Source organism: Eubalaena glacialis, chromosome 2, assembly GCF_028564815.1.
Source record: "Eubalaena glacialis isolate mEubGla1 chromosome 2, mEubGla1.1.hap2.+ XY, whole genome shotgun sequence".
NCBI lineage: Eukaryota > Metazoa > Chordata > Mammalia > Artiodactyla > Balaenidae > Eubalaena > Eubalaena glacialis.
The window spans coordinates 59,958,849-59,977,967 of record NC_083717.1 but is presented as its reverse complement, the minus strand read 5'-3'; the positions used below and the strand labels follow the sequence as shown (position 1 = coordinate 59,977,967).

The 19,119-nt window shown below is 42.2% G+C and overlaps 1 protein-coding gene across 1 annotated transcript in view; it reads left to right on the top strand.

Annotated features, from left to right (window-relative positions):
* Positions 1-11,221, top strand: part of ETFA (electron transfer flavoprotein subunit alpha) — an 85,550-nt gene extending 74,329 nt beyond the window's left edge. Inside the window, exon 12 of the mRNA XM_061181873.1 lies at positions 10,914-11,221. Within this exon, the coding sequence (XP_061037856.1) occupies positions 10,914-10,952 (39 nt within the window). The 3' untranslated portion in view covers positions 10,953-11,221. The remainder of the gene's footprint in view (positions 1-10,913) is intronic.
* Positions 11,222-19,119: the final 7,898 nt, after the last annotated feature.

Genomic DNA, 19,119 nt, shown 5'->3' with positions numbered 1-19,119 from the left:
GTTGGTCAGGGAGGAAGCTATTATAGGAAAACATTGTGTGTTTGTGTATCTGTGTCTGTCTGTGTATGTATATATTAATATACGCAATTTTGAACTACTTAAAGTGAAGAGTTGTTCTGCTTAATATATGATGTTTATATAGAGCATTGTAACTTTCCCTTTAAGAAGTCCATATTGTCTTTCAAACATCCACATGGCTCTTGGCATCTCATATGCCAAGTTAGTATACAGTGTGAAATGACTCAAGTAATTATAACCTAGAACCATATTTGTCAGGTACCTTAAAGAAATTCACATCGTAACCCCTCATTCAGAGATTTACTAGCGATGCTATAGCTTTTCATGGGATGAGTGGGCACTCAAGTCCACTTTATCTACTCAGCAAGTATGCTCTGCTTGCTGTGTTTGAGAGTCAAAGGCCTTCCTAACAGTGACAGCTGTAGAGAAGGACACTTATTTCCCACTCCTCGCACTCTTCGTTTTTTTGAGTGTTCTTTCTACCCTGCTACCACCCCTGTATTTGCCCTCTCCGTGAGAGAATTACTTTAGTGATATTGTTGAGCACCTGATATTCATTTGGCCACATTTAAAGATCATACCTTATGCATGGCCTGGCCTCTTTTTGTCCCTCAGGGCCTGTCTACTAGCTTCCAGGTTACCTTGTGCAGAAATCACTCGTGCAGGAATTGAGGCTCTGAAAGTAGCATCCAACCCTGGGTTTACTGGAGTGAGGAACCCCTCACATAGAAGTATAATGAGCTACTGTGGGCCTTAATGGAGAGGCTGCAACCTGAGAACAGAGCCAGGGGTGGTCTCCCCAGCAAGAGGATTGGCCCATTACCATGGCTTCTCCAGCACTGTTTATGATCCAGATGAACTAATGAGTGCACTTTGAGAGCACATCTGTATTTTGAAGTGTATGTTCATGCTCAGTGAAAGATGGGCCCTTCAAATGCTCATAATTATTCAGTAATGGTCCAGACTTCATGGAGAGACTAGAATTGGGGCTGTCAGCATAGGGCAGCTTTCCCCATGGAACCCCCCCCTCCCGAAAGAGCCTATATCTTGCATGGGAAAAATACACCCCCTCTTCTGTGATCCTGGGGTTCTGTATCTGAAATTTAGGGTTTAGGTTGGTTAGCTGCTCCTGTGACCTGGCCTAACTATGTAAGAACAAACAGTGGCAGTCGTTTGACCAAGATATCCCAGTGGGAGGAAAAGTTAGTATGAAAAAGATAAATGTTTTTGTATTTCTGTATAATAATACCTTTGTTCAAGTAGAAAGCATTTAGTTCCAGTGAGATACAGATAAAGGGATAAAGACCTTTTAATTTAAAAATGAAAGCAAACACTTTCTGAATCTTAACCATGTATCATGTTGATATGTTTGCAGACAGGCATCTACTGTAGTTACCTTTTATTTTTCCTCAAGAGAATATTTGAGTAAATCTATAAGTAATTTTGTTTATTTTAAGTTATGTTTTTCTGTCTGCTTGTGTACTGTATATTGCTACTCACATGCGGGGCTTACTGGATAAAAGAATGAAGTGTTAGACAGTCGGAAATTTGTGATGTTCATACTGTGTGGGACACCATTGCATCTATCATTGCTACAAAGATGCTCCTGCCTCAAGGCAGGATATCATTGCTATCTTTGTAGCAATGATAGATGCAGTGGTGTCCCACACATTGTGCCTCTTGCATTAAGGGCAGCTCCCAGGTTTAACATGAGAGAGTGTATGTATCTGTATTGTATGTGTGTGTGTGTTTGTGCGCATGCACATGATCAAAGAGATATCTCATTGAGAGTCCTAGGACAGTAAAAGTGGAAAGGGACCTCAAAGATCATCCAGTCAGCTGATTTCCAACCTGAGATTCTCAAGCTTTTTTTGGTGTTTTAAGAAGCGCACTTTTAAAAATTTTTTGAAAAATTTTTTTATTGAGATAACATAGTTTTATAACATTATATAAGTTTCATGTGTACAACATTATATTTCTACTTCTGTGTACCCTACAGCATGCTGACCACCAAAAATTTAGTTTCCACCTATCACCATACCGTTGATCCCCTTTACTCATTGCACCCTCCCCCAAGCCCCTTCCCCTCTGGTAACCACTATTCTGTTCTCTGATTCTACGTGTTTGTTTTTATTTGGTGTGTTCATTTACTTTGTTTTGGTGGGAGGGGGGTTATATTCCACATGAGTGAAATTGTCTTCCTCCTTCTGATTTACTTCCTTAGCATAATACCGTCAAGGCCCATCCATGTTGTCACAAATGGCAAGATTTCATCTTTTTTTATGGATGAATAGTATCCCATTGTATATGTATACACCACATCTTCTTTATCCATGCACTGTTTGACGGCCACTTAGGTTGTTTCCCTATCTTGGCTGTTGTAAATATACTGCAGTGAACCTAGGAGTCCCCATATATCTTTTCTTTTCTTTTCTTTTAAAACTTTTAAAAACTTTTTGTTTTATATTGGAGTATAGCCGATTAACAATGTTGTGATAGTTTCAGGTGCACAGCAAAGCAACTCAGCCATACATATACATGTATCCATTCTCCCCCAGAGTTCCCTCCCATCCAGGCTGCCACATAACATTGAGCAGAGTTCCCTGTGCAATGCAGTAGGTCCTTGTATACGGGTCATTTTAAATACCTGTATATCTTTTCAAGTTAGTGTTTTTGTATTCTTTGGATAAATACGCAGGAGTGGGATAGCTGGGTTCATGTGGTAGTTCTATTCTTAATTTTTTGGGGAATCTCCATACTTTTTCCCATAGCGGCTGCACCAATTTACATTCCCATCAGCAGTGCAGGAGGGTTCCCTTTTCTCCACTTCCTCACCAACACTTGTTATTTCTTGCCTTTTTGATAATAGTCATTCTAACAGAAATGAGGTTTTGATTTGCAAGTCCCTAATAATTAGTGATGTTGAACATCTTTTCATGTGCCTGTTGGCCATCCATATGTCTTCTTTGGAAAAATGTCTCTTCAGCTCCTCTGCCCATTTTTTAATCAGGGTGTTTGTTTTGTTGTTGTTGAGGTGTATGAATTCTTTACATATTTTGGATATTAACCCCTTATTGGATATATGATTTGCAGATATCTTCTCTTGTTTCATAGGTTGTCTTTCCATTTTATCAATGATTTCCTTTGTCATGCAGAAGCTTTTTAGTTTGCCATTTGTTTATTTTTTGCTTTTGTTTGCCTTGCCTGAGGAGACATATCTGGAAAGATGTTGCTAAGACTAATATCAAAGAGCATACTACCTATGTTTTCTTCTAGGAGTACTATGGTTTCAGGTCTTACATTCAAGTCTTTGATCCATTTTGAATTGATTTTTGTGTGGGGCATGGTCTATTTTCATTTTTTTGCCTGTGGCTGTCCAGTTTTCCCAGCACCATTTATTGAAGAGACTATTCTTTCTCCATTGTATGTTCTTTGTTCCTTCATTGTAAATTAATTTTCTATATATGTGTGGGTTTATTTCTGGGCTCTCTATTCTCTTCCACTGATGTGTGTATCTGTTTTTGTGCCAATACCATGCTGTTTTGATTACTATGGCTTTGTTATATAATTTGAAATCAGAGCATGGGATACCTCCAGCTTTGTTCTTTTTCCTCAGGATTGCTTTGGTTTTTGGGGGGCTTTTATGTTCCATGTAAATTTTAGAATTTTTTGTTCTATTTCTGTGAAAAATGTCCTTGGGATTTTGATAGGGATTGCATTGAATCTGTAGATTGCTTTGGGCAGTATCAACATTTTAACAATGTTAATTCTTCCAGTCTGTGAGCATGGAATATCTTTTCATTTATCTATGTCTTCTTCAGTTTCTTTCAACAGTGTCTTACAGTTTTCATTGTACAGGTCTTTCACTTCCTTGGTTAGATATATTACTGGGCATTTTATACTTTTTGTTGTGATTGTAAACAGGATTGTTGTCTTAATTTCTCTCTCTGCTAGTTCATTGGCAGTATGTAGAAACGCAGCAGATTTTTGTATGTTGATTTTGTACCCTGAAGCTTTGCTGTATTCATTTATTACTTCTAATAGTTTTTTGGTGGAATCTTTAGGGTTTTCCATATATCAAATTATGTAATCCACAAATAGTGACATTTTTACTTCTTCCTTTCCAATTTGGATGCCTTTTATTTCTTCTTCTTGCCTAAATGCTCTGGCTAGGACTTCCAGTACTGTGTTGAATAAGAGTGGTGAGAGTGGGCATCCTTGTCTTGTTCCTGATTTTAGAGGGATAACTTGGTTTTTCACCACTAAGTGTGTTGTTAGTGGGTTTTATACATAATGACCTTTATTTTGTTGAAGTACATTCCTTCTGCACCCACTTTATTGAGAGATTTTACCATAAATGGATGTTGAATCTTGTCAAGTGCTTTTTCTGCATCTGTTGAGATGATCATGTGGTTTTTGTCCTTCATTTTGTTAATGTTATATGTCACGTTAATTGATTTGCAGATGTTGAACCATCCTTGCATTCCTGGAATAAATCTCACTTGATCATGGTGTGTGATCCTTCTAATGTATTGTTGTATTTGGTTTGCTAATATTTTGTTGAGGATTTTTTCATCTATATTCATCAGAGAGATTGGTCTGTAATTTTCTTTTTTTGTGTTGTCTGTGTCTGGGTTTGGTATCAGAATGATGTTGGCCTCATAAAATGAGTTAGGAAATGTTCCCTCTTCAGTTTTTTGGAATAGTTTGAGAAGGGTGGGTATTAAATCTTCTTTGAATATTTAGTAGAATTCACCTGTGAGGCCATCTGGTTCTGAACTTCTGTTTTCTGGGGAGCTTTTGATTACTGTTTCAGTCTCTGTACTAGTGACTGGTCTATTCACATTCTCTATTTTTCATGATTTAGTCTTGAAAAGTTGTATGATTCTAAGAATTTGTCCATTTCTTCTAGGTTGTCCAGTTTGTTGGCATATAGCTGTTCATAATATTCTCTTATAATCCTTTGTATTTCTGTGGTACCCATTGTCATTTCTCCTCTTTTGTTGATTTTATTTATCAGAGCCTTCTTTTTTTCTTGGTGAGTCTAGCTAATAGTTTGTCAACTTTGGTTATCTTTTCAAAGAATCAGCTCTTAGTTTCACTGATCTTCTCTATCATCTATTAGTCTCTATTTCATTTATTCTGATCTTTATTATTTCCTTCCTTCTACTGACTTTGGGCTTGCTTTGTTCTTTTTCTGGTTCCTTTAGGTGTGAGGGTAGATTGTTTATTTGAGATTTTTCTTGTTTCTTGAAGTAGGCCTGTGTTGCTATAAGCTTCCCTCTCAGTACTGCTTTTGCTCCATCCCATAGATTTGGGTATGTCATATTTTCATTTTCTTTGGTCTTCAGGTAATTTTTTATTTCTCCTTTGATTTCCTCATGGGCCCAACAGTTGTTCAGTAGCATGTTGTTCATTCTCCACATTTTTATGATTTTTTCCAGCTTTCTTCATGTAGTTGATTTCTAGATTCATACAATTATGATCAGAAAAGATGCTTGATATGATTTCAGTCTTCTTAAATGTATTGAGAGTTGTTTTGTGTCCCAACATATGGTCTGTCCTTGAGAAAATTCCATGTGCACTTGAGAAGAATGTGTGTTCTGCTGCATTTGGATGGCCTGTTCTGTACAAATCTATCAAATCAGATCTGACGTTTCATTTAAGGCTGCTCTTTCCTTATTGACTTTCTGTCTGAATTATCTATTGGTTGATGTAAGTAGGATCGCCTACTATTACTGTGTTGCTGTCAGTTTCTCCCTGTAGGTCTGTTAATAGTTGTTTTATATATTTTGGTGCTCCTCTGTTAGGTGCATATATGTTAATAAGTTGTGTCTTCTTATGAATTGTCCCTTTTTCATTATACATTGTCCAATTTGTCTCTTGTTAATTTTTTTGTCTTGAAGTCTTTTTGTCTGATATGAGTGTAGCTACACTTTCTTTTGGCTGCCATTTGTTTGGAGTATGATCTTCCATCCCTTAAGAAGTCCACATTTGACTATAGGGAGACTATTTGGAGTAAGACATAATTTTTATTTGTCTTTAGCTAGAATTACGGTAGTGTCTATCTCATGCTGCTCAGAAGTTCTGAAGTACAGTTATATATGCCTTTGATTAATACAAAGTGAGAAAGTTAATCAGTCCTTAAAAATGCAGTTTGGGGAAAAACTAGTAAAGAAGATACTAAAAATTCTGCTTGAGTTGCAGCCTCCCATTTATTACTATATGAGTAACATGCAGGGTGTGTTCTTCTTAAGTTGTCTGTGTCCCAGAGAGATGTGATTTGGGGAAGCTGCTCAGCAAGTTATTGGCACAACTAAGCCAGGCTCCTGATTTCTGTTCGTTTTCTCATCACTCTGCCTTTCCAGCTCATCAGGTACCACAGCTGGGTGGTTCACCACTACTCCTGTACCTTAGATAAGTTGCAGTAAATAGAACCACATCTTTGACAGACTAGCAGCCAAGGCAGAACTAGACAGAAATCAAATTGTTTTCTCAGTTGAAATCAGAATGATTCCAGATGAATATTATAGTAATTCTGACAGAAGAAGAGACAGGGTGGCTCAGTGAATATACTTCTCACTGGAGCCACCCTCTCTTTAAAAATCCAATATTTAGGGGCTTCCCTGGTGGCACAGTGGTTGAGAATCTGCCTGCTAATGCAGGGGACATGGGTTCGAGCCCTGGTCTGGGAAGATCCCACATGCTGCGGAGCAACTAAGCCCATGCGCCACAACTACTGAGCCTGCGCGTCTGGAGCCTGTCCTCCGCAACAAGAGAGGCCGCGATAGTGAGAGGCCTGCGCACCGCGATGAAGAGTGGCCCCCGCTTGCTGCAACTAGAGAAGGCCCTCGCACAGAAACGAAGACCCAACACAGCCAAATTAATTAATTAATTAATTGATTAATTTTTTAAAAAAATCAAATATTTAAAGGTATAACAACTTTAAAAATACAAGTATACAAATGATGAATGAAAATTATTATCTACTTGGGATTATGATCTTAAAATAACATCGTAAGTCAAATAATAGCTGTGTAAAAAGGGCTTTTTTAGATCAAATTTTTGTTTAAAAATTAAAAATTTCAAACTGTATCACACATAACAAGTGTATATGGCTATTAGACTAATAATTCTCTAAGGGATACTGTGTCCACCAAATTTCATCATGTCTGGAGTAAAAATGTATATGCATAACATTTTATTTTCTTATATTCATCCTTTTACTTTACCCTTCAACAATCATATGAGTTAGGACAAGTTTTTTTTTTTTCTTCATATGACAGAAATAACATGGTATGGTAATTATGAGCTTTGTTTCATATTCTGTCTTGGGCACATACTAATTAAATTATCTTAGCCAAGTTATTTAATTTTTCTGAATATAAGCTTTCTCATAGATAATATAAATATTACACTACCTTGTAATGAGAATTAAATGAGATTATACTGCACCTAGTATAGTCTATGTTAAATATTAGCCTACCTGTTTGTATTTCCTACCATACATTTACATAGTAGGTGCTTAATAAATGGTAAATATCATAATCAGAGTTAGAGTGATAGGGCAGAGGGCACCACCTGACTGATAGTTTGGGGTCTTTGTTTTTTTCTTAATATAATAGCTTTACTGAGATGTAATTCATATACTGTAAAATTTACACTTTTAAAATGTACAGTTCAGTGGGGTTTTTTTTTTTTAGTATATTCACAGAGTTATGCAGCCATCACTACTGTCTAATTCTGGAACATCTTCATCACACTGAGGAAACCCCATACCCATTAGCAGCCACTCCCTATTCACATTCTCCCCAGCCCCTGGCAACAACTAATCTACTTTGTGTCTCTGTACATTTGCCAGTCTTGGATATAGAATCATGTAATATATGGTCTTTTGTGGCTGGCTTCTTAGCATAATGTTTTAAAGGTTCACCATGTTGTAGCATGTATCAGCACTTTATTCCTTTTTATTGCCAAGTAATAGCCATCATATGGATATGCCACAATCTGTTTATCCATTCATCAGTTGATAGACTTTTGAGTTGTTTCCACGTTTTGTCTGTTGCAAATAATGCTGCCATGAGCATTCATGTATGAGTTTTTGTGCACTGATTCATCTTGTTTGGATATATATCTAGGAATGGAATTGCTGGTTTACTTTATAACTCTATGTTTAACATTTTGAAGAACTGTCAGACTGTTTTACAAAGTGGCTGCCTCATTTTACATTCCTACCAAGTATACAAGGGCCCCAGTTTCTCCATACACTGGCTTACACTTGTTATTGTCTTTTATTATAGCCATCCTAATGGTTGTGAAGTGGTATCTCATTGTGGTTTTGATTTGCATTTTTCTGATGACCAGTGATATTGAGCATTTTTCATGTGTGCTTTTTGGCCATTTGTATATCTTCTTTAGAGAAATGTTTATCCAAGTCCTTTGTCCATTTTTTAATTGAATTGTTTGTCTTTTTGTTGTTGAGTTGTAAGATATCTTCATATATTCTGGATGTTAAACCCTTGTCAGACATATGATTTCTAAATATTTTCTCCCATTTTGTAGGTTGTCTTTTCACTTTCTTGATAATGTCCTTTGATGACAAAAGGTTTTAATTTTGATAAAGGCCAGTTCATCTATTTTTTTCTTTTGTTGCTTATGTTTTGGATGTCATATCTAAGAATCCGTTGTCATGATCCAAGAGTCTTATGGTTTTCGCTCTTATAATTAGGTTGTGGATCCATGTTGAATTTTTTTTGTATATGGTGTGAGGTGAAGGTCCAATCCAACATCATTCTTTTGTATGTGTGGATATCCAGTTGTCCATCTCCATTGGAGAGACTATTGTGTTCTCATTGATTAGACTTGGCATACCTCCTGTCTTTTTAAACCTTTTTCACCTCTTCCCAGCACAGTCATTCACTGGAGTCATTCTAATCCCTTTATTGTCTCTGGAACCTGCATTGTTTATCTCTGTTTGCCTCCTTATTTTTTTGCTCAGTATCTTCTTCTTCTCCATGGTAATGTCCTGATTTTTCTTAGTCCGCACCAGTCTCAGCTTTCCTCAGGACTCCTGAATTTGGAGCTTTTAGTGCCGTTCTTCTCATCCTCTTACATTACAGTGGAAGATGAGCACATTTCTAACCGGGTTGTTCATAGGCCTCTGGCTCTTCTCTCCAAATAGTGAGTGGAACTCCTCATGGCCAGGAATCAGGCCTGAACTTCTTTATCTCCCATAGTGCTTATCCTGAGGAAATACTAGGTAAATGAGTGAAATATAGTTGTGCTGTGACTTATATCAGTAGATTATCGTATTTTAAACATAAATTCACTCTCATTTGGTCTTACTGAATAGGGAACTGCCTCTGCAGTATCTAAAATAGAATAAAAGTAAGAATCCAGATCTTTCAGTGTGCTAAGACCATCAAGATACTCAGTAAACTGAGTTGACGTGTTCTTTTTCCTAACTAAGGCATTGTGTGGTATGCTTGGAAAGTCTGAGGTTGATCTAATAAAAAGGATGTAGAGGATGGAGAGAGAAAGACCCTTCAACTCTTTTTTGGGGAGTGTGGCAGGGGGACATTCTGTAAGGTTTTTAAAAACTGTTCTAAACCAAATTAATGTTTTATTTAAAAGAAGTTGGGCTCTAGCCTATTTTTCATGAAACACGTAGGTCCCACATGAAGCTCATTTAGCATGTCATCTGTGTGACTGGCATAAGCTCATGGTCTCTCCACCGAGAAAAGCTGGGAGAAGTGGTGCCAGCACTTAATGCTGCCCCTGAGCTAATGCCTCCTGGCTCCATGGTAAACATGGGCCTTTTAATAGGCTGGAGACAAAGTGACATTCGGAAGGAACAACATGTCAACAATTTCCTTAATAAATTTTGTACGAACACATTATTTCCACCTAATGGAAATGTAACTCTCTTAAATAATTGAGAGGCTATATTCATCAGTGGCGAGTTCAGCTGGGATCTTTGTGAGCTAGGGCAGTCGACAGCCCCTTGGAAGACTGAGTAATTGATATTTTACACGAGTAGCTCAGCTAGTTTTCAGGTGGGCTCTGTGTGACATTCCCCTGCAGTCCCCACACGTAGCCCTCCTCTGTTGTCCAGGCTGTTACAAAGCAGCTCCACACCAAAAGCTCCAGTTGCAGCCACTAAACTGCCAAGACCAAGGGTTAGTAATTAATCCTTTTTAAGGTGGGAGCCAACTCGGTCAGTTTCCCTCACTGTGGTTTCTTACTGTGTCTGCTGACCAACCACTGCATCAGCACAAGGCCTTGATTTTAATAAAGAGTGATGATGGGTAATGTTCAGCATGCAGCTCATTTTTACGTGCCAGAAGATAGTAACATGTGCTGAGGAACAACAGCCGCAGTGTTTGTTAAATGAATGATGAATGAATGAATGAACAATGAGAAAACAAGTACTAGAGGAGGTTGACAGGAGTCATGACTAAGCAAGAGACTCTGGTGTGGACTTTGAAGGAAGGGCAGGAATGCAGTGAGGGAAGGAAGAATGCTAGGAAACACGAAGGTAAAAAATATACACTATTCTCAGCACAGAGAAAAGTTGGACTTCCTATTTTCTGTGGTGTCTTTCTGAGGTTTGGGGTTGTGTCAGAAAGGCTGCTAGGCCATGAGTGGGCTTTGTCCCTGCCAGCCATGTGTCCCAGGTGGCCTCTCCCTCCCAAGGTTTATAGTTTCCCCATGGATGGGAAGAGAAACTATGGGCGAACAGGGAGTTCCTGGGTGGGGGAGAGAAGGGGGCACTTTGTACCTCCGTAGTGATTCACGTTGTTTCTTTTGGCCTCTTTTTACTTCTTAAGGATCTGTGACCATATCACAAAGAAGACTCAAGTTGCTTAATTACTTTTATTTTTTTTAATTTGCAGGTTATTCCTGAAATGACAGAACTATTGAAGAAAAAATGAGCCATGACCATGTCTTAAGAAGGAAAATTGTATCGAAGTATATTCAGCTGAAATTATAGAAATTCATGGCTAACATAACAATCATTGGAAAGTGTGGAGAGCTACATTTTGTAATTTGAGGAAAAATTCTAACAGGCACCAGAATGCTTTTTTATGGGGTTATTATTATGTTTCTTTTTAATTATTTGTGGTTCCAAACAGTTATTTTTTGAAATTTTCTAGTTCTGTAATAAAATATATAATAAAGCCTTTCCACAGCTTTAAAACTATTACCAGAAATATGCCTATCTTTGTAAAGGAAGAGAGAAAATTGAAAAAAAGGAGTGAAAGTTAATTTATTATTTTATCTTTGCCTGTGTTGTTCATGGAAGGCTCTGTGTTTTAGGCAAAATTGTAAACATGAATGTTGCCACCAGCCTAATCAACATAATCTAGTTGTTAAGGGAACTAGATTGGCAAATTGAGAGTTAAAAAAGCATGGCCACAAAGCATGGATATTATCTTAAATATATTCCAGTCTTCCGAAAATCATAGCTAATGTGACAAAAGCAGACCTGACTTAAACCTGAACCTGCTGAATATATTTAGTTGGCTGAAGTTAATTTAATTTTCCATTTCATTTTAAGGTTTTGTCATAGGACCGATAGGACTTTGTGTCTATAAAAGAGAGGGAAGTGGAGAAGGAGGGGCTGCTTTGAGACAGTATGGCCTCTTATGCTAACAGATAGTTTGATATTATTGTAAATGTTTAAAGTCCTGCTCAGAGAATGCTCTGGCTTTTCTTTCGCCCTCCTGGTGGCTTCCTTTGGGCTGTCTTAGAAAGCAGCCAGGCATGTGAGTTGGCCACATGTGTGGTGAGCTCTGGCACTCTCCCTCTGCTGCCCTAGGGCATGGCTGAGGTTGAGAGTGTCGCAAGAGGCCAGAAGCTGGTGTGAGTGCAGCCCACAGAACAGAGGCTGGTGAGGCTTTGGCCAAGCCTGCAGGAAGGCGTGGGCAGGTATCTGGGGTCATAGAAAGGCCAGGAGTCAGTAGGCAAGTTGAATGAAGAGAACTGCCACCCTGAAGCCAATCTGCAGAAGGTATAGTAGTTGACAAGGAAGACGGCAGGGAAGAGATGGGAAGTGACTAGTGATACATTAGGGGAGGGAGCAGAGGGGCCAGCCAGTCCCTTTGTGTGGCCAGCCTGGGACTGACTAGTGGAAACCTTTTTGATGTGTCATAATCACTTGCTGTGAAACACTGGCATTTCTGCCTTCTTTTAATGAGAGGAGCATCAAAGTGATGCTCTACTAGAGCTGTAGAATCCTAGAATGCAGAGCTGAATGATCATCAGGTTCACACCCCTTGGACAGATAGGGATACTGAGGCACAGAGAAGAAGTGAAGGAGGTAAAGTGACTTGTCCAAGGCCACATGGTTTGAATCACCCTTGCAAAAGTAGTTCTCATATCTTGTTGCTGTCTTTGGGGCTCTTCCAAAGAAAGCTAACCTTGCTCATTGCCTTCTCCATTTACTCCTCATCCCTATTGGACACAGTAACTGGGGGAGAGGAGAGACAGCAAAGGTGATGGCTGCAGAGGTACCCCCAGTATATATAGGGTGTGCTGGCTCACGGAGGACCATCCCAGCTGGTATCTCTGTGTGGCTCCTAGCCTCAGGGTTGAACTGGTTGGTCTTTCTCCCTTTTGGCTTCCTCCTATCATGACTGTCCTGCCCCAGCTCCAAGCAGCTGTTCACGTAATTTACTGGGTACAACTCATCACCATCATAATAGCATTAAATATGACGCTTACTATGTGTCAGGCACCATTCTAACGCTTGACATATATTAAACCCCTTCAGTCCTCACAATACCCTGTAAGATAGATGCTATTATTATCATCCCTGTTTTACAGATGAGGAAGCTGAGGCACAAAGAGGTTATATAACTTGCCCAAATTCAGACAGCTTATAAATGAGAGCCAGGATTTGAAACCAGGAAGTTTGGCTTCAGAGCAGTGGCTTCACCAGTATGTGATTCTGCCTCACTTCGGCTCAAGGAACAGGGAGTCGCTGCACAGTAAACTCAGGTAAAGGGCACTCAGTGCTTGGTGCTGGGTGGGCAGGGCACATCCTCAGGATCCTAGTTGAGGAGAAGAGTCGGTGTTCTGGGCTTGTCTTTCCAGCAGGAATTTGTTCAACTCAGAAGCCCCTCTAAGTGCCCACTTAAAGTTTACCTTAAAAAGGCAATTGTGTGAGATGGGGGCAAATTGTTAAAACTACCATATATGCCAGAAGATGCAATTTGACGTGCCCTTTTTTTCCTTATGTTTTGTTGGAAACCAAGCTGTCAGTTCCAAATGACTGCCCCTGCATCTGGCTTGAGGACTCAGAGCAGTAGGTCTGGAAGCAGTGTGGGGAAAGGTGTTAGGAGTAGCTTTCTATCGCCCCTAGTTTTTTGAAGTCTTTGGTTAACCTCATACAGCCCCTGGGAATTTGGTTAATTAGGCAGAACCCGAAGTCCCTGAGAGAGCAAAAGTATGCATGTAGAAAGGCAGCCCTGTGAGGGCAGAGCTGAGTAGGTCCTTGAGGCCATTTAGATCAAGTGAACAACTCCTTACTCTATGGACTGAGGCCCCGTGAGGGCCCTGGTCTCAGCTTCCCAGTAGTTGAGAAAGTACAGAACCCAGCTTTGCCCCTGGTCCCACGGTCTCTCAGCAGTACTGTGGGACATATTCCCTTCTGGGTTCCCTGGTTCACCCACCAGCTGTGCAAACACCTGGAAGTCTGGCCCAGCCACTGCCCTGAAGTAGCGTGTGGTCCTGACAGGGAGAACAGCTTCCTCCTGGGCTCTGAGAACACAAGCTGTTAGAGGCACAGCCCCTGCCCTCAAGATCTGCAGCTACCAGGGAAGATGAGATGAGACCCAAGTGATTAGAAAAGCAGATAGCATGTAGTCAGCGCATACAGGGAGAGCTCCCTCAGTGGGCCAGCTGTGGTTATTTCTTGGGCGTGGATGCATTAATATTAGCATGTGGGGCAGAAGTAGAACAGATAAGGGCTCACGTGGTTGCTTGGGGCAGTGACGGGTGGAAACACAGGACGTCAGGAAAGGGGTTGAGGGTGGTAGGTAGTTAAGGCCAGATTGCAGAGGACATTGACTGATAGGCTGAGGAGTTTGTCCTTTTTCCTTATTGGTCAGTGGTTCTCAAACTTTGCCCTCAAGGAATACTGCCATTTCAGGAGCTGGGCGGGGGATGGTACTGTGAAAGGTCTTTTCCTGATTTGCAGGAAAAAAATAATAGAATTTGCCAATCTAAGTCTTTCTTGCATACGTTTTCCTAAAACTTTGGTTGCTGCTACGTCGTCTTAATATAAGCAGATTCCAAAGTGAATGAACAGGTAGCAAATAGATATTAACTAAGGAGGTCAGCAGCCACTGACCCTCCACAGCTTTTGTTTAGTGGACATGTGTTGAATACTTAAAAATGCTCTCTGCTGGTTGTTCTGTTCCTTGTTTGTATGTTAGAATTAAACATGTCAGTATATCCAGAATGTTCCACAAATAGCTGCATGATGTCCTGAGGCCCTGCCACCTGAACAGGTCTTAAGAACCACCCTCCCGGCAACAGGGAGATATCGACATATGTAGAGAAAGGGCTGTAACCTGATCTGGAGGAATAACATAACCTAGAGGAATAAAATAACCTGGCAGTGTGTTCAGGACGGATGGAGGGAGGAGGAGAAGATGGAAGTGATTAGGAGGCTGTTGCAGGAATCCTCTGGCCTTACGCCCCGGATGGGTTTGGCTGAAAGCTCTTTGGGTACAGAATGGGTCCCCTGGGACTGTGGAAATGGGTCCGGTGCCGTGGGCGAGGCTGTCAGAGACTGGGGCTCTTCCTCCCAGGACAGAGTGGGAGCCATGCTGCCGGCAGAGCCTGGGCATGTCTGTACTGGGCTGGGGGGCTTTGAATGAAACCTCAGCCGTAAGTGCTCTCTTTGCTGTCTTTCTGAAAGGGATAGTCAGCTTGCTTGCATTTCACGCTGTCTCTCACGGGGGTAAGAGGGGTTTTTGTTTTGGTCCACATAAAAGTGTGCTTAAGAGGCTGGGAAACCCGGAGAACGCTATTGATTATAACAGATGGATTTGGTTAGCTGTTGCTGAACTAAAGGAGACTTGACTGATAACCTTTTAAAAAGCCCATATAGGGTGATATAATGCCACAATTCGTATAGCCCTAGGGTTTTAAAAATATTTTGTGGGAAACCCAAATGAAGAAGAGTTGCTGATAATCCTTGGTTTATAAAAGCACTTTCATATAAGTTACTCCAAGAGGTGGAAAAGGTAGGAAACAGTGAAGAAGTCAGGCTCTCAGGAGAGGTGATTTGCCCCAAAGCACAAAGCAGATGGTAGAGGTAGAACACAAACCAGAATTTTGGCAAATGTTACTTGTTAAGAACCTACTGGGTGCATTGTATATCCTTCTCTAATACTATGATCCCCAAAGGGAGTATCATTAACCCCTACTTTCTGGATGAAGAAATGGGCTGAGAGGTAACCGAGCAGAGGCAGTAATTGAGATGTGGAACCTAAGCTGACTCCAGGTTTGGAGAGCTTGGCCTTTGCACCGTGCCAGGCTGCCCCCCAGCATCTTCCAGCTTCTCCAGGACTTGATCCTCTGGTTTGCACTGCCTCAAAACAGCAAGCTTGTCATTAGAAGCATGGAAGTGTGATGGAATTAGGAATTTATTGGGAAGGAAGCTGGCATTTACTTTCTTTGGTGCCCGACTGGTAAGCAATCAGGCCATGGTGAGGTTTTACTTGTCTGGGCGGCTTTGCCTACCACAACTGGTCACGTGGTTAAAGGCAGCTTACTGCTGCCTTTTTGTGTACTCAAGTCCAGCTTGGAGGGCTGTTTCCCTTCCCAGTGTGGGGCCTGCACGGGGAACATTGGGGTCTGGGACCTGGGGACCACAGGAAGGGCTGAGCACTGAGTGGGCTGGTCACCAGGACCCTTGGGTTCTTGTCCTTGTTCTGATATGGTCTCAGAGGTACCCTGGCCACATTGCTTCTCCTCTTAGCCTTCATTTTCCTCATCTGTAAAACGGCAAATTGCACTTGGTAATCTTCCAAGATATCTTCAAGCTTTGACCTGTGTGAATGTGTTGGCAGATATCAAACAGCTTAGGTAAATGGAGACAGTAACCACTATTGAGAGCTTTTTATGCCCAAGATGCTGTGCTGAGGGCTTTACAGACATTATGTTTCATTTAAGCTTCATAACCCCACAAGGTATAGTAGTAGTCTCCATTCTCCAGTTGAGAAAACTGAAGCCTACAGAGCTTAAAACACTTGCCAAAGGATTCATAGCTAGTGAGTGGTGACCTTAGGCCAAAGTTTACTCTCAACCACGTGCCATATCCTGAGTCCCTCTTTGGGAACACAGAGGATGTACCTAATCCAGCCTGACTGGGGCAGGCTGAAGTGGAGGGGAGCAAGATGAGACAGCTGAGCCGAGTTCAGAAGGACCAGTCAAAATCAACCCATAAAGAAATGTATCCCAGGCAAAAGGCCCAGCGTGAACAAGGCACAGAAACACCAAGAACATGACACACTCTGGACCCCAATCCCTCAGTCACCTTTTAACCTGATTCCTCCATTCTAAAACGTTCCTTGCTGAGGGAAGTAGGGGGTCTTTGTACTAGAATCTGGATCTAGTCTGCACACTCGCTATCTTTTGTGGCACTTAGCAAACCCAGGTCCAAGAACCCCATGCCTCTTCTTTGTGCAGTGGAGGTGGAGGTGAGCCTACCTAGATGTGAGGCCTAATTGATGTTGGGGAGGCTCCTAGAGCGCCTGGTGAAAGGTGCCCTGTAAATCTCAGACACTGAAGAATTCTGCCACATTCATCACAGTGTTTAATGTCCTGATTGATCTCCAGGGTAGTCAATTTCATTTGCTTGTTTCAGGATGAATAGGCAGCCTGCTCCCCTATGCTATAGCCTGGGGCTCTGCATAAAATTATGCCAGCCCTGTCTCTTTGGTAGCTTGCAATAAATTTAGCAGCAAATGCTCCATCATTTTCTTTGGATAATTAAATTAACTATTCACCAGGAGACAATACTAAACTTTTCAGTGCTGGAGCAAAAAAAAAAAATTTCCAGAGTAGATATGAATTCATCACTCAGTTTATGCCATGGAAATGTATGTTTTTGGCTTGTACTGGAAAAGGGAGAGGAAGGCAGACAAGGTACCTCCTGTCTGGGGAACAGCAGTGCTGTAACTTGGGGTGACTCCAGGGCATTATTTACAGGGGAACCAGTGGGGATACATGAGCAGGAGGGGCTCAGGAGGAGCAGACAGTGCCTGGGCTGTGGCTATTGGGGCTGGGGGGGCACACGTCCTCTCAGCACCCATCTACCACCCTCTCCCCACATCAAACTATCAGTGGCAGCAAATGAAATAGCTGAGCATCTCCTGGGCAACCTTCCCCAGAAGTGCTGAACGTGGGTAGGCAGTGAAACACCCCAGGCATCTATTATTAATAAGGATGGTTTCTGTTTGTGTCTCCCTTGAAACATTCTCAAAGGGCTTTCCCTTCCATTATGTCGTTAGCTATCCCAGCAACCCTCACGGGGATGGGGGCGGAGGGGACAAGAGTTACTATTCCTGCTGTACAGGGTGAGGAAGCAGGTCCATGGATTCGCTTGGAGCCATGTAGCAAAGCAGAAACAGAGCTGGGCTGAGAATCCAGGGCTTTGGCACACCCTGTATGCACCACAGCATCTGAGGTGGAGGGTGGAGGTGGAGTGATCCAGACTTCTCTCCTGCCCTGAGAGGTCCTTTCAAAACCTGGGGTTAACTCCCAGAGTTGTTGGGTATCCTTGTTAAGCAACTCTATGCAAGTGTCCTATTGACTTGTTAGTAAGATACTTTGTTTTTAAGAAGGCTTCCTTGGACCTCATCTTATTTGAGGCTCTCCCCAGCTCACAGAGTGTACAGCCCCACCTTTAGTCTCTTCAGAGATGAGGAAATTACACCAGAGAGGAACGTGGAGGCAGCCCCAGTCAGGAGCTTGGAGTCAGAAAGGTGTTCCTGAGCTGAGCGTCACTGATGGAATAAACACCCACCATGCCGAAGAGAATTCCTGGCCACCAGCCTCTAATTGTCCAGGGTCTGTGAAAAACCCCAGTCTGTGTGACTTGATCTGAAAAACCACGGTTTGGGCTGGAGGACTTGCCCAGGGCTGACTGGAGAGGGGCCAGTTGTGTCATTCAGGGAAGGCCTTACAGCTCCCCAGTCCTGGGTGGACTTTGAGCCAGGCCTGCAGGGCTCTGGCCAAGCTGCCTTGGGGGCTGGCCACCAGTACTGGTGGCTCTCAGCCTTGCCTTCGCTGCCAGGTTTGGCAGGTCAGGGTGGCACCCTGGCCACAGGATTGGCTCCTCTCCAGCTTTGTGGCAGGGCAGAGCCAGGAGGCTGGCCCTGTGGGAGGAGCCACAGGGCTCTGCAGAGAGGGTGGGTGGGTCCCTCCAGCCTGAGGGGCCACATAGGCTGATTTCTCTCTCTGGCTCTGCTGACGACACCTGGTTTAATTCCCCACAGTTCGTTTCACCATATCCAGCATGGCATCTAACCTAGACAGACCTGGGTTTGAATCCTGCCAGTAGTTTAGCTGTATGCCCTTGGGCAAGTCATTTAATTAATCATTCTGTGTCTGTTTTCTCCTCTGTAAAGCAGGGAAAACAGCACCCAGTTTGCAAGGCTGTGATAAAGAGGGAATGCTGCAAAGAGCACCCATCGCAACAGGAAATGAATAAATGGGAGCCATTACTGTTATCACCCTCTTGCTGGCTTATAGGAGACAGCAGCTGTTACCAGAGCCTCCTCTCTTCTGGGAGAGCACCAGAGTGGGCTCTCTGAATGGGTGGACGAGCAAGGGGAGCTACTTCCCAGAGCTGCAAACCTCCCAGGGGGTGCTCAGGCTCCATCTCCACCGGTCCCCAGCTGCCCGCCAGCCATAACTCTGGGCTGTGGCACCCGGGGGAACCGTGAAAGCCAAAGCTTTTACTCTCCACCTCCTGCACTCCAGGCTGTGAGAGACTGCCCTGCGCCTGTCCTCAGACAGGTGAGTGGCTTCCTCTGTCTGTGTGCACCCTCTAACTCGGTGACAGTAGACTCTGTTCTCGGA